Below are 13,610 nucleotides of genomic sequence, written 5' to 3'. Positions count from 1 at the left end.
TAAGGTTATACTCCGAGCCCAATGGTTTGTTGACTGAAGCTATTGGTTCGTGAATTCGAAGCTGGAATTGCCAATCACTGAGTAACACGTGTCTCTTAAGTTCTAGATGAGAATATGAACTAGCTCATAAAATCAAATAGAAGATGATTCAATTGACCAATTGAATTCTTGGATAAATGAGTTCAATTAATGCAACTTATTGAGTTAGAAATGAAGTATATAATTAAATAAGAATAATATTTAGGGTAAAAAAAATCTAGATTGAAATAAGTAAAATATTAGTTACAATTTTTATTATTTTCTACCTTAACAAAAACGTCGACTATTGTAAATAAACTAGAGGGTATATACCGACATTTTTTCAATAAAAAAAATAATAAGAAATAAGAAAACAACGTAAGAATGATAAATGTCACTAAAATCAAAAATTTATCATCCCGTACCAGTCCCTTTTTTTCGGATTGAAGCGAACGCGTGTAACATAAATTCATTAAGACGTTCATTTCTATAACTTTCTTTCGAAAACTCTTACTGTCAAATTAATTATTGCCAATGTCGAGATATAACGTGGGTAATGTTTTTTTTACTGTGTAACATACAAATAGTGTTGGTCATCATTGTGTAATTTACATTTACTCTACGCATTTTAAAAATAAATATTTTTATAAAAAATATTAACTAACTAAATATATATATATATATATATATATATATTGGTTCAACGTTTTAACACCATAAATTTAAGTTATCTATCGTGTTCTAAAATTATAATATAATAAGATATTTTGTTTGAAAAACATAAAAAAATATTGAAATTACAATTTTGAACTAAAAAAATAAAATTTAGAATTATAAAATTATATTAGAATTCTAATTCACATTTCTAATCTTAAATAGTCTATTAAATCTAGAAATTGAAATTTGATCCCAATTTAAATTATAATTTTAATTTAATAGTTACCAAACACCCCTTAAATATATTTTTTTTTATAGATGATATTTTTTTTTGAAATGCACCAAGTAAATGTACCAATAATAATTATATTTATTTCATGAATCTGAAACAAGATTTTTCTGTTCAAAAATCTTCCTATATAGATATTTCATTGATGGCCTGACTTCAACACTTATATGGAAAGAGGTCACTTAACTTCTAATATTAATGATATTAATTTTTTACCATGAAATTTGCATGATAATTAAGGTGAAAAATATAAACTAAAAAAAGTTAAAAAGTGTAAATTTGTCTTGATATGAAACAAACAATAAATGAATTGCATAACTTATTAAATATTAAATTCTCACCCTACACCATATCTTAGAGTTGATTGAGAAGGAAATTATAAATTTGTTGTGATTTAAAAATAATAAATATACAATAACACACATCATTAATTAATCAAAAAAATCATTATTCATTTTTTTTGCATTTAAAAATAATAATTATATCATTTGTAAACATTCACAACTTAATTTATAGACAAGTTCTAAAAATTCAATTAAGTCTAGGAGACAATTACATATGTAATATAAAATCTTAATTTATAGTAAGATTCTTGAGTATCTAGATATTGTGTTAAAAGGAAGAACATTTTATTAATCCATATGTACATGAAGATTGCATAAACCAATCATGCTAAAACATATTATGACAAGAGATATAATAAGTTTAAAAATTACCTCTCCCCTTGTCTAGTGGTTGATAGATTGAAAACACCATAATCGCAACAATCATATACTCCACAAAAATTCCCTCTTCCCTTGCTTAGTCGTTGATAGAGGTGAAAACACCACGCCATGGAGTTCGAGATGGATATTATAATCTAGAATAGAAGCACCGCTATAAAATTCGTTAAAAAATTATGTTTTCCATTAATAATATCTATATCATCACTTTAATATTTGTGTATCTACATGAGAAATAAAAAAGTTATTGTATTTTGCACTAGGCATGATCAATCAAATTATCACAATCCATATGAAATGTATGGTCCTCAATTACATTAGATCAAATGTTTTCTAAACAAAATTGAATTAAGATGACTTTATTTGTATAATATTTTCGATTAAAAAATGGTTTAGGATAACTCAAACGTTAAGATCGACATTGAACACGAAACGATGCTTATTTCAATCACAAAGTAATACGAGAAATGTGGCAATCCTAGTGGTTATTTAATGAATATCTTGTTATAAATAAACATAACATTAATTAGAAAGGTGAAAATTGGTGACTGTATATATGTCATGTGACCAAAACGAAGATTAAGATCCTTGTACCAAACAAACCAACCAGCCAGCCACAAAATAAATCACAAAAGTTTGGCAAAGTAAAGATTTTGCTATGCCCATAAGAAAATTAAAGATTTTACCCAATCCCATCCCATATATATGCCCAACCAGCCTCTACAATATCACATTCCAACTGTTGAAGACGACTATTGAAGATGGGCTTGAAGATGAGTCTTGTTCTTGCTATGGGCATCATGACAACTATGAGCTCGCAAATGGGTATCGGCCATTGTCGTCTTCTCGGTGTTGAAAACTCGGAATCATTAACGGTTATAGAACATCATGTGGAAAGGGTGGTGAAGCCAGCAACCATGGTTTCTTGCTTTTCTTTATCTTCTTCTTCAAGATGTAATTCAATACTCATGATGAACTTGCCTTTTCGTTTGTCTTCTGGACCAAGCAAGAGAGGTCCTGGTCATTCATACACACACCAAGAACCTAATTAATTCATTCAACAATTTCAATTCTTTATTCTTTTCTATGATTAGGGAATCTCAAATTGAAACACTAATCTTAATATGTTTTTTAATTCTTGTTTCTTTAGTTTTTATGTTAATATATTTTGATTAATTTTTGTCATCTTATTTATATTGTTTGTTATAGGCTGTAACGTCATGAATACTAGGCTATTGTTTTGTGATACAAAATCAATCACAATGTTTACATACTTTGTTTGGAATTCCTAAGTTGTATTTAAGTTTGAACAGAAAGAAAATTATAAAAAAAACATTCACTTATTTTATTTAAATATTAATTTAGATAAAATATTAAGGTAAAAATATGACATAATTATATTTATATATGTATATATATATATATTAATAAATTTAATAATGTTTTTATGTTAAATTATATAAATTTAATAATGTTTTTATGTTAAACCAACTACTGTCTAATGAGTATAAAGATTTCAGCTCGTGGCCATGATAACCTGAGTTAATGTGTTATACTCATAATTGTTGGCCTGTTTGGATTCACGAGCTCTAGGTTTTTTCAAAATTATATTTTTCTAATTTATCATCTATAATAATTCAATCATTTATAAGATAGTAATTTATATTTATTAATTGAAAAAGATATTTGTTAAACTAAATAAAAAAATAATAATATCTAGGGGGACGACACAATAGTCCGAGTCATCATTGTTTGAATTGGTGCACATACGTTGTATACGACGAGTCTAAATCGTTGAACTATTATTTTATTATCTTCTGGTAATGAATCATTGTATTTTTACTGAATTTAAAGTTTATCGGTTTTTTAATAACTTTGTGTACATTAATTTTTATTATTCTTTGACCTACGTCTTTATTTTTTTTTCCATTTTATTATATTTTTTTTCTCATTTTTGTTTGTTTAGGTGTACTTGAATAATTTCTATTTTTAATATTTTATAAATCTTTAAAAAAAAATCTACTATAAGCCTGTAAAATATTCTTTATTTAATTATTAAATTTTAAAATATTTTATTTTAATAAAATTTAAATAAAAAATTATTTTTACAACACTAGAGCTCCTCTTTATCTTTATAAAATAAAATACAATATTTTTAAAGGAACCTTTGTTTTTTATTTGATCAAATAAAGTAATTTTTTTTATACTATTTCATAATATAATTTATTTAAAAATTCCCAACCATCCTGTATATACCACATCTTTATGGTAGGACTCTTCCAAAATTTTCTTAATATAATACAAGGAAAAAGGATATTAGGGTATGACGAAAATAAAATGACTGTTTTAATTTAATAGTATAAATAGAACAATTAACTTTGAAGAATGAGATATAAAAGGATTTATTTGAAAATTCTTGTTAAAAATTTTCTCCCATCCCCATTATATTCACTATAAGAGTTAGGTTTCTATCTACTTCATTTGATTCTTCCCTTCTCATCTCAATATAATTATTTTATCTTTTTATATTCAAGATTTATTCATAATTCTTATTATAGGTATATCAAATTGGTATGCATATTCAACAAAATTATAGAAAACCTGATGGTTGGTTTTATAATTATAGACTTGTACTGGGATTGATATAAAAGAATTCTTTACACAAAAACTCCGATTTTTTATTTTTTGAATGGTAAATATTTCTCGAAACATGGAGTGTGAATCTAGTCGTCACCAGATCCACAAAGGACTATCAGGAACTGTCCATATCAAGTTCATCATTTGGAACCATACCACATCATGAATCGGATGGAATACGATCAATTGAGACGGTATTTTGTAAATACGTAATTATCTTGAATATATTAACAATTTATTTCTTTTTCGATCGTTTGAAATGGACAAAAGAAATATCATGTTATTTCTTCAAAAATTTACAAGTCCTACTCTATTTGTATTATATATATATTATTAAACTTGGTCGAGTACCAAAATTTATACTCATATTCGGTTAGTTAACGATTCAAGCTATTCGAACTTGAATTTAAAAATTAAATATTATTAATTAAAATTAAATATTATTCATATAAACGTTAATAATATTTATAAAGCGAGTACCCACATTGAAAATATAGAGTTCGAAGTAGAACTCAATCTCGATCGATTACAAAATCGAGCTACTCAAACTGAGTTCGAGTCGTGATTTGACCTAACTATTCAACCGAGTTCGAGTTGATGTTCGAACTAGGTCCTAACTACCTCTTTAATGGTTTACACTCAATATAAACTCTATACAAAGTATTATTAATTTATATATTTTTTACAATTATTTAGATTTAAGTGTAAATAAAATTTTATGAAGCCGAATCCAACACAGCTGCTCTCGGGTCAGGCGGGAACGGATGAAAGATCACCGGGGGGGAGAGATCCGATCCGGACTCAGTCACTCTCGCCGGTAACCTAGAAACCCACTTTTCACCTTCTTCCACAACCACTGACCGAACCCTCCGGCGCCGGCTCCGGCGCCGGCCCCTCTCTTCCCATCTGCAAATGGTGTTATTTTCCTCGCCTTGCTTCTTCCCTTCTTATCAAGATGAAATCTCAAGTAGTATGAGTATGGCGACAACGGGCTACCGGTAGATCCTCGGATTGCTCGATTGAGCTGTTTGGACACCGCCCGGAGCTCAAACGAGTCGTAGAAGACGCTTCCAGCAGCGTCTTCGCCGGTTCTCTGTTTTTCCAGGGCTAGCTTAGTTGTGACCAAATGATTTGAGTGAAGAAAATCAGCAGTGGCTGTCTTAGAGGATGCCTTTTCACTTTCATTAGTATAATTTTCCATTGGAATGTTCATTAGGTCGTGACGGAGTTTTAGAGAGCAGGGATCAGAGAATATGATGGAAACAGCATAGAAGGGGACGTTCATTACAATGGTAATTGTCTTATTCTTGTTTTATCCAATTAACCCATTTAGAAAACAATGTTTAAACTAGTAATGGTCAATAATTTTGCTTTGAAAACAGTTTCTTTTGGTAAGTATTTCATATGGATGTAGATTTAGATGAAATCGCGAATAAAAATCAAACTTAATCGACCTTTTTGAATCTAGACTATGTAAAATGGGTCCTATGTAATTTGACAAAGGGATAATAAGTATTTTTTGTACTTAACTTGCATAATTGTTGCTGCATTGATATCTCATTTCATAACAATGGTTGTTTTATCTTCCTATTGAGGGCCTTCCTTCTTCAATATGCAACCTTGTCCATTTAAAGTCACTTTGCTTAGATCAGAACAACTTGAAACAGGTATTTTGTACTGTAAGCGCCCGTTCAATGTGCATATTTCACAATTTGACATGATTCTTCTGTGTCTCATACTTGCTCCAGCTTTATTTCCTATACTTCAGATGAGGATCATGAGCTTATTTGAAAACTGATATTTTGTCACAATTACAATCTCATTGAAAATTGCCAAATTTAAAATAGAAAGTGATTTTTCTGTACCGTTTGGTATAAAATTGTTTTCTAGATCATCAACCATATTATAGTGTGATTCTCTACTTCATTTGGTATAAAGATTAATTTCTCATATCATGATCCAGATTATACTATGATTTTTGGCTTCATTTGATATGAAAATTATTTTAAGGATCATGACATGGTTCTTAAAATGTGATATCTATGATGATAGTCTTTTCACTTAGATGGAGGAGCTCTTAGAAAACTACTTAGAATTTTATCAATCCTAAGCCATGAAAACTAGATATGACAAGAAATACAGACAAGAGAAGATTGGAGGTGCGAGAAATGCCCGGAGAAGTACGTGTTGTCGAGCTGATTTAAAAGAAACAAGAATTGGTGATGTTTGAAGGACAAAAAAGCTCTTGAACTTTGGTAAAAATGACGAATAAGCCTAAACTTTGAAAATAAGAATCGCCCAGAAGTTTTCATACAAGGTTTGTGTACAACCCCATAATGAGAATGCCGACGTGTACTTTTTATGGAAACTTCTGGGTCGATCTGTACCTTTTAAAAGTGCAAGAGATTATTTGTTTCATTTGCTAAACTTTATGGTTTTTTTTGTTCCTTTTTCCTATATTTATTTTTCAACAAAGTGGCAGTTGAAAGTCAGATATTGAGGCTTTATGACTTTACATCCTCAGCAAGCATTCTCATTATGAAGGCCCTTGTGAGTTGTGATCTGGTACACCATCTTCGTCCAGTTATTTCAACACATGCTGATGTGACCACATTAACCGTGACAACTGTGTATCTCTATATATGTCATTCGAGAACTATATATGCTTTCGGCTTGTATATGCCAACTGTGTCTCTCATAAGTTTTTCATTTCTAACTACAACATGAGATGAAAATATTATTGTTTCAAACTCCTGTATATAAGAATTCCAAGCTTCAATCAATTGCTTTTATTACTATTATTTATATTAACGTTGTGTATCTAGTTTTCAATCTCTCACACTCATTGCAGACACAGTTGACGATTAAGTTCATCATTTCCATTATCTTTTTAGCTCCCCTTTACACGGGTTTTCACTTTTGAGTACCTAATGAATTTGGTCAATTAAAAGTATAAATTTTGTTGTCTTTTGCTTAAATATCCATTTCTCAATCACAACAACCTTTGATAATAAATAGCACTTACATCAACATTAATATGTATAATAAAATGAAAAGTATTAGGCCTTGTTCGATCTGAGGTTATTTGATTTCATATAACCTCATTTGACGTAGGTTATAAAAAACAAGGTTATTTGAGTAAAACTAGAGTATATTAATATTTTTTGTTGATGATTTGAACGATGTGATGATGGTAGATTAGATAGTGGGTCACATGAAACAAGGCCTTATGTATCATTACGTGAATAGTTTTATTGGTGTAAAGTCTTAAATATTTGTTTTGATTAAAGTTAATTATGTGGTAAAGTCAACTTCTCACAGATGAAGTATAGGGCTGTACTGAATGGGACAAATGGCAATGAATAAGCCTCTTTCAGATCGATGTTTTATTCTTCTTCTGTAGGTTGGTTGCTGATGGTGCAGTCAAAAAGGGTGGGCAGTAGAGTGGAGAATGCACATTGGGGAGTTTACTATTAGAGATTTCCATTAGTGGAAGACCATCTCCTTCTTGTGCTTGATTGAGTGCTTTGTCTCTTGTTGCATGCATAGATCATGATCACTTACCAAAATGCTAAGAGCCAAGAGTCCACTCAAGGTCAGCACTAAAACCACCTTAACCATTCTCATTAACATTACAAAATTAGTTTTGTACGTGTCTAAGTAATGTTCTAGTCAACCCGGTCTCGATTCACTATTTAGACCTAATCCGTAACATAAGCCAAAACCCATGTCTTCTTACATGATTTCATCTATTATTCATATAGTTAACTAAATAGGATAATTGTCAGAATTAGAATATCTAATTATGATATACTTTTTCATTCATATATTTGGACTAGTGCCCACTGCCAATTGCCTAACACTAAGAACGCCCTAAGTTGAAGTTGGGGGCCATAACACTGGGGTTCGTGCTAGTTTCCTAAAATTAAAAACAAAAAACCAAAATGACACTAGTGCCAACTGCCAAGTAGAAGATTGGAATTCTTGGTCTAGTCCTTTTTGGCCAATTATCTATTAAGCATAAATATCATAGTAGTTATCTTGTAATAATGTGTTGTCTTTTGATTGGCCATTTGAAAACCTAATACTTAATTCATATCATAGTCATGCTAGACAAGTTATTAAATTGAAGCATACCCTTTTGAGCAATGATTTTTTAAGAGTATTAATTGAAGGGCAAGGATCATCAGATCCAAGAAAAGAGAAAAATAAACCTATATGTTTCTCAATTCAAGGGGACTCCACTAAAAATGGTGTCAATACCACCAATGTATTGTTCCTTGTTTTTTCAATGAATTAGTTAATTAGTCAGAACCACCCACCAATTACTTTCCACACTCCACAGCCTTAATTAAGGATTAATATATACATACATATATATATATATATTAATAACTAATTAGTACTGTTTTGCTATCTGCTAATTAGTAGTTGTCTTTAACTATATATGTAGGATCTGAAACCAATGAACTTCATTAGTGTCCCACGTTACACTATTAGCTGTAAGCTTGTGCTTAATCCTAGGTTGGTTAATCAAATGAATTATTTTTTTCTTTTCTCTATAGACTGACTTTTCGTGTTATCATCTCACCTTCTAGGTCATTTGTGTTTCTCTTTAGGTCTTTTTTGGGTTGCCCTCTTTTATTTTTTCTACTTGTGTTTCTATCTTAATTTATAAAAAGTTCCATAAGAGGTGGTTTGATTGATGCAGAAAGATAGAAGAAACAAGAACAGGTAAGATGGAGCTGTTGCTGTTAGTGAAGAGCAAATCCTTTATTCCAACACCCACATGGCATATATACAATTCAACTAAGCAAGAGGGGTAACCTAATTAAAGCTCTATTTATTATTTAGTTAGCTCAAATACATTAAAAAAATCAAATCCCCTCTCACATTTTTTGTTTTTTTTTGTATGTTTTAGATTAATTAGTAGAGAAGTTTAATGGGTATAAATTCTTGAAAATTTGATTAATTTGAAAAAAGTGAAAAGGTTGATAAAAAGTAATATTAGTAAATTAAAGAAAAAAAAGAAGGGAATAGTAGAGTGAACTAGTGAGAGTTGAGTAGAGTAGAGTGCCAAACTTAGCCACCCAAAATGGTCCCACATTTGAAACTTTTTAATATATTTTTTTGAGTATTTCCTAAGCATGGCTGGTGCCTGGTGGGAGAAATTTGCCCAAAACACATTCACCATTATTGCTTCATTCATACAAAGGAAGCATAATATATAAACATCATTGGCCAATAAATAAAAGAAAATATAATAATGCATAATCACATGTACCCCCCTATATGATTAGACCACATTTAGTTATGCTAATGGTGTGGTTATTTTATGCTAATTAGACATTTAAAAATTAGGTATACGCCCTATTCTCGCTTATTGAAAACATCGTATTGAAGTTTATGTCGTTGTGATGAGCTCAAAACTATATGTAACCTTGCTAATTTACACAAAAACAAAAAGTTCCAAATTAATCAATACAATTTTAATTCATGTTGGCAAGTGGATAGTGGGAGTAAGTGTAGATGAGTTAGTGGAGTGACTAGCCCTAAGGCCATGGTGGTTTCTTATGTTAGGTCGTGGGTGGTTATTAGAAGAGAAAGAAAGGATTTGACTAAAGCATAATAAAGTCCATTGAAGGGTATCTAATTCTCTTCTTCTTCTTCTTCTCTTATTATTAGAGACAAAAGGATAGGTCATTCTTTGCTTTGAAGTTGCCAACTTGTCAATTTGAAGGCATATCACTTTTGGTAAAGTCAATATCTACACTTCACTCACAAGTGAAGTCTCCTTTAATGGATGATAATAGTACATTACTTCGTATACAAATAAAGTTGCGGTCTACTGAAAATGTTCGATTTTCACTAAGTACACTCTGATTTAAATGAAGTCGCGTAAAAAAATAAAATCAAATATCATATTCGATTGCTTACACTTAATTGTTACACTATTTTGATATGCCTATGCTACATAGTAGCATTCCACTATTGAAGGATATTTTGAGACTAAAATGGTATGCATATTACTTCAACTTAAAGAAAACATTTATTCCCTACCTTTGTTATTCTAAGGACTTGTTTGACTTGAATTATTTGAGAGAACTAAAAACAATATGCATCATACCAACACATTAACCTTACTTAAGAATTTCATGATCCCAATGGTTGAAAACATATGATTTTTCACATTTCTCGACAATTTCACTAAGTTCGAATAATTGATGACCAAACAATTATATGGATAAACACCATTTTTTTAACTCATAAGAATACATTTAAATGAAATGAATAAAAAATGTTTCATGAACAAGAATAATACAGCTGGATATGGTGTTAAGCTTGTTAGCTAAGTACTAGGATGCCGGCTAATCAAGGACCACAATATATGAGATTTATCATTAAATCTCACTAATTATGTGACTAAATATAGCCTGTATTAGCACTAATTAACAGCATTAATCTCGGGATTAGAGACATAGCCGGCTGAATTAATAAATCTTTTACTTAAGCTAGCAAGTAGCAACCAAACAGACCTTTGTATTTAATTGCTAATAAAGCAACTAAAAATACTTTAACAGCTCATTTTTAATCACTTTAATTTTAAAGAAATTTAATTATTTATCTTCCATAAGATTCAACTCCAACCATAGGACTTCTCTCATTGCTTAATGCCTATTTATTTATAAGTTATAAGGAGTTGTTTGGAATAAGAAAAAAATGTTGATAATTCCAAGATGACAACTAAACAAGACTGGCTTTCAATTATACGCATGTTTGGAAGTGCTCATTTGGAAATTAGTTATTATGTTGTTTAGCTAACTCATTTAACAAGTCATTTTCCACTTAAAGGAATTGCAAGTGTTGGCTTACTAACAATCCAAATAGAGAAGATAGATCTTGACCATTGAAAAATAAATAATCATTAAATTACTTGTATACCCTTCATGAAGGTCAATTTTAATTACTTTGTCTAGTGATACATTCCATGTGGCATACCATAGTAGGCTAAGGAAAATTATATTTGAATATTAGGGTTATCATGGTAATTTCATATCATACAACATTCTTTGGTAAGAATTGTTGGTGTTAGTCCGATAAAAACAATTATACATATTTATTTATTTTAAAAAGATTACCAAAGGAAAAATGAAACACTAATGATTTGGTAATGGTTATTTTAGACAAATAATTTCTTAGTTCAATTTTAATTAAGATTTAACTTTGATTTAAAATGGGTCATAACTGTATCAGGTCTTTCTATGTTACCTGTCGGGGAGTGGAGTACCTATCCTCGAATTTGATTTTTATTTTACTATCCGACCCAAATCCAAACCTAAACCTGACGGATATCTTTTTTTTTGGAAATTAAAAGAGTATCTTTATTCGTATCCCATCCCCGATTTGTCGGGTTTCCTAGTTATCCCGAAAACAAACCCTATTAAAGGAGAGTGAAATCTAACTTGTTTATAGAAAGAATCTTATATAAGAGATCAAATATTTATCGATTTTCACACCAAATGACTTAAATTGAAATGGGTCTTTTAAAAATTGAAGTTAAGTGAAGAATGATGTAGAAGGGTAGTTAGTTTTCAGTGGAGATCTCTAAATGAGCCATTGTAATGATCAAAAACCTAAGTAAAAGAATCTGAGCCGTTGGATGAGGGAGCTGGCGTAGGATTCCCAACAGATTACACGTGCTGCCATTTTTTTTTTTTTTTTTTTGTAAATCTTTACTTCCATGCATGGATTTCTCATCCAAATATAGTCTCTATCTATGTATAGAGTTTGAGAGAGAAAGACTCTTCAAGTTCCAACTTTTAGTTCATCGCCATCATTAAAATTTGCAGTTTTTCCTCCAAATTTGAACTACCCACAAGCTAGTTTCAGTAATACTGAATCAAGAACACAATCAGATCTCAATAATTCATCGAAATCGAGATGGGTTCTTCTTCTATTCACTAATCGATCAACCATTCAACAGAATCTCAGGTCTGATCTGATCTCTTTCTCTTTTTACATCTTTGATCAATGGAAGAAGAAAACAATCAATTTACACAACAGATTAAACATGTCTGCAAGCTCTGTAACAAGAGTTTCCTCTGTGGAAGATCATTAGGAGGTCATATGAGGTCTCATGATAAAAAACCATCTTCTTTCGAATTCGATTCTCATAATCCTACATCTGGTTATGGATATGGTCTTAGAGAGAATCCCAAAAAAACAAACAAGTTTAATTCAGATATCTCATTTGATGATGATTCTTCTTCTGTTGAAGATAAATTCTGTAAACAATGTGGAAAAGGTTTCTTTTCTTGGAAGGCTTTGTTTGGTCATATGAAGTGTCATTCTGATTACAAACGGAAGAGATCAAGAACATCTTCTTCTCTGAATTCCGAGATTGATCAAGAACAAGATCAAGAACATGATCAAGAAGAAGAGGTTGCTATGTGTTTGATGATGTTGTCTAGAGATGGATCAGGGGATGTTGAATCTTCTGATAACAATTATGAGTTTCTTCTTCAAGTTCAGAAAACAGAGATGAAAGAATTTGAGTGTTCTACTTGTAACAAGACTTTTCATTCATATCAAGCTCTTGGAGGTCATAGAGCTAGTCATAAGAAGATTAGAACTTGTTTTAATGATCAAGAATTGGTTCAAATTGCTGAATCTTCATCGATATCTTCATCAAATGGGTTGTTAAAGAAGATCAATCATAGGATACATCAGTGTCCTGTTTGTTTTAAAGTTTTTCAAACAGGACAGGCATTGGGTGGTCATAAGAGGTCACATTTGATGGAAGCTTCTAAGAATAAAAATGGAGGCGGAGTGGTGCTGGATAGGCCGCCGGCGACGGCTGCGGCTGCTGATGGTGTATTTCCTGATCTGAATTTGCCGGCGCCGGTTGAAGAAGAAGATAGCTACCAGCAACAACCATGGTGGGTTTTGGTTTGATTTTTCTCTTTTTGTAATTGGGAGGATCTATTATTAATTAATTGATCATTATTAGATCAAAGATGATTTCCTTATAAAAAAATGTACAGATTCATTTGATTATCTTTTTTTAATTACTTTAACTAGTTTCAATCATTTTTTGTTTTTTTTGAAAAGTTGATTTTTTTAGTAAGACTAAAATGAAAGGCAAATATGTTTGAATTATTATTATTATTATTATTTTAATTTTATTTTGGTATAAACTATTGTAAGTTGGAAAATCGGATTATAAAATGATAACGTGGATATTCAAATTGTTGTCGCGCCTACCTCTTTAATAATTAAGATTTCCG

The 13,610-nt window shown here is 30.4% G+C and overlaps 1 protein-coding gene across 1 annotated transcript; it reads left to right on the top strand.

Moving 5' to 3' along the window:
• Positions 1–11,993: 11,993 nt before the first annotated feature.
• LOC124936800 (zinc finger protein ZAT1-like) lies at positions 11,994–13,292 on the top strand. Its single transcript, XM_047477328.1, has one exon. It carries the CDS (start codon positions 12,355–12,357, stop codon positions 13,276–13,278), a length of 924 nt encoding a protein of 307 aa, XP_047333284.1. The 5' UTR covers positions 11,994–12,354; the 3' UTR covers positions 13,279–13,292.
• Positions 13,293–13,610: the final 318 nt, after the last annotated feature.

This window comes from Impatiens glandulifera, chromosome 4 (assembly GCF_907164915.1).
Source record: "Impatiens glandulifera chromosome 4, dImpGla2.1, whole genome shotgun sequence".
In the NCBI taxonomy this organism is placed as follows: Eukaryota; Viridiplantae; Streptophyta; class Magnoliopsida; order Ericales; family Balsaminaceae; genus Impatiens; species Impatiens glandulifera.
The sequence above is the reverse complement of the archived record's forward strand: the minus strand, read 5'-3'. Positions and strand labels throughout refer to the sequence as shown.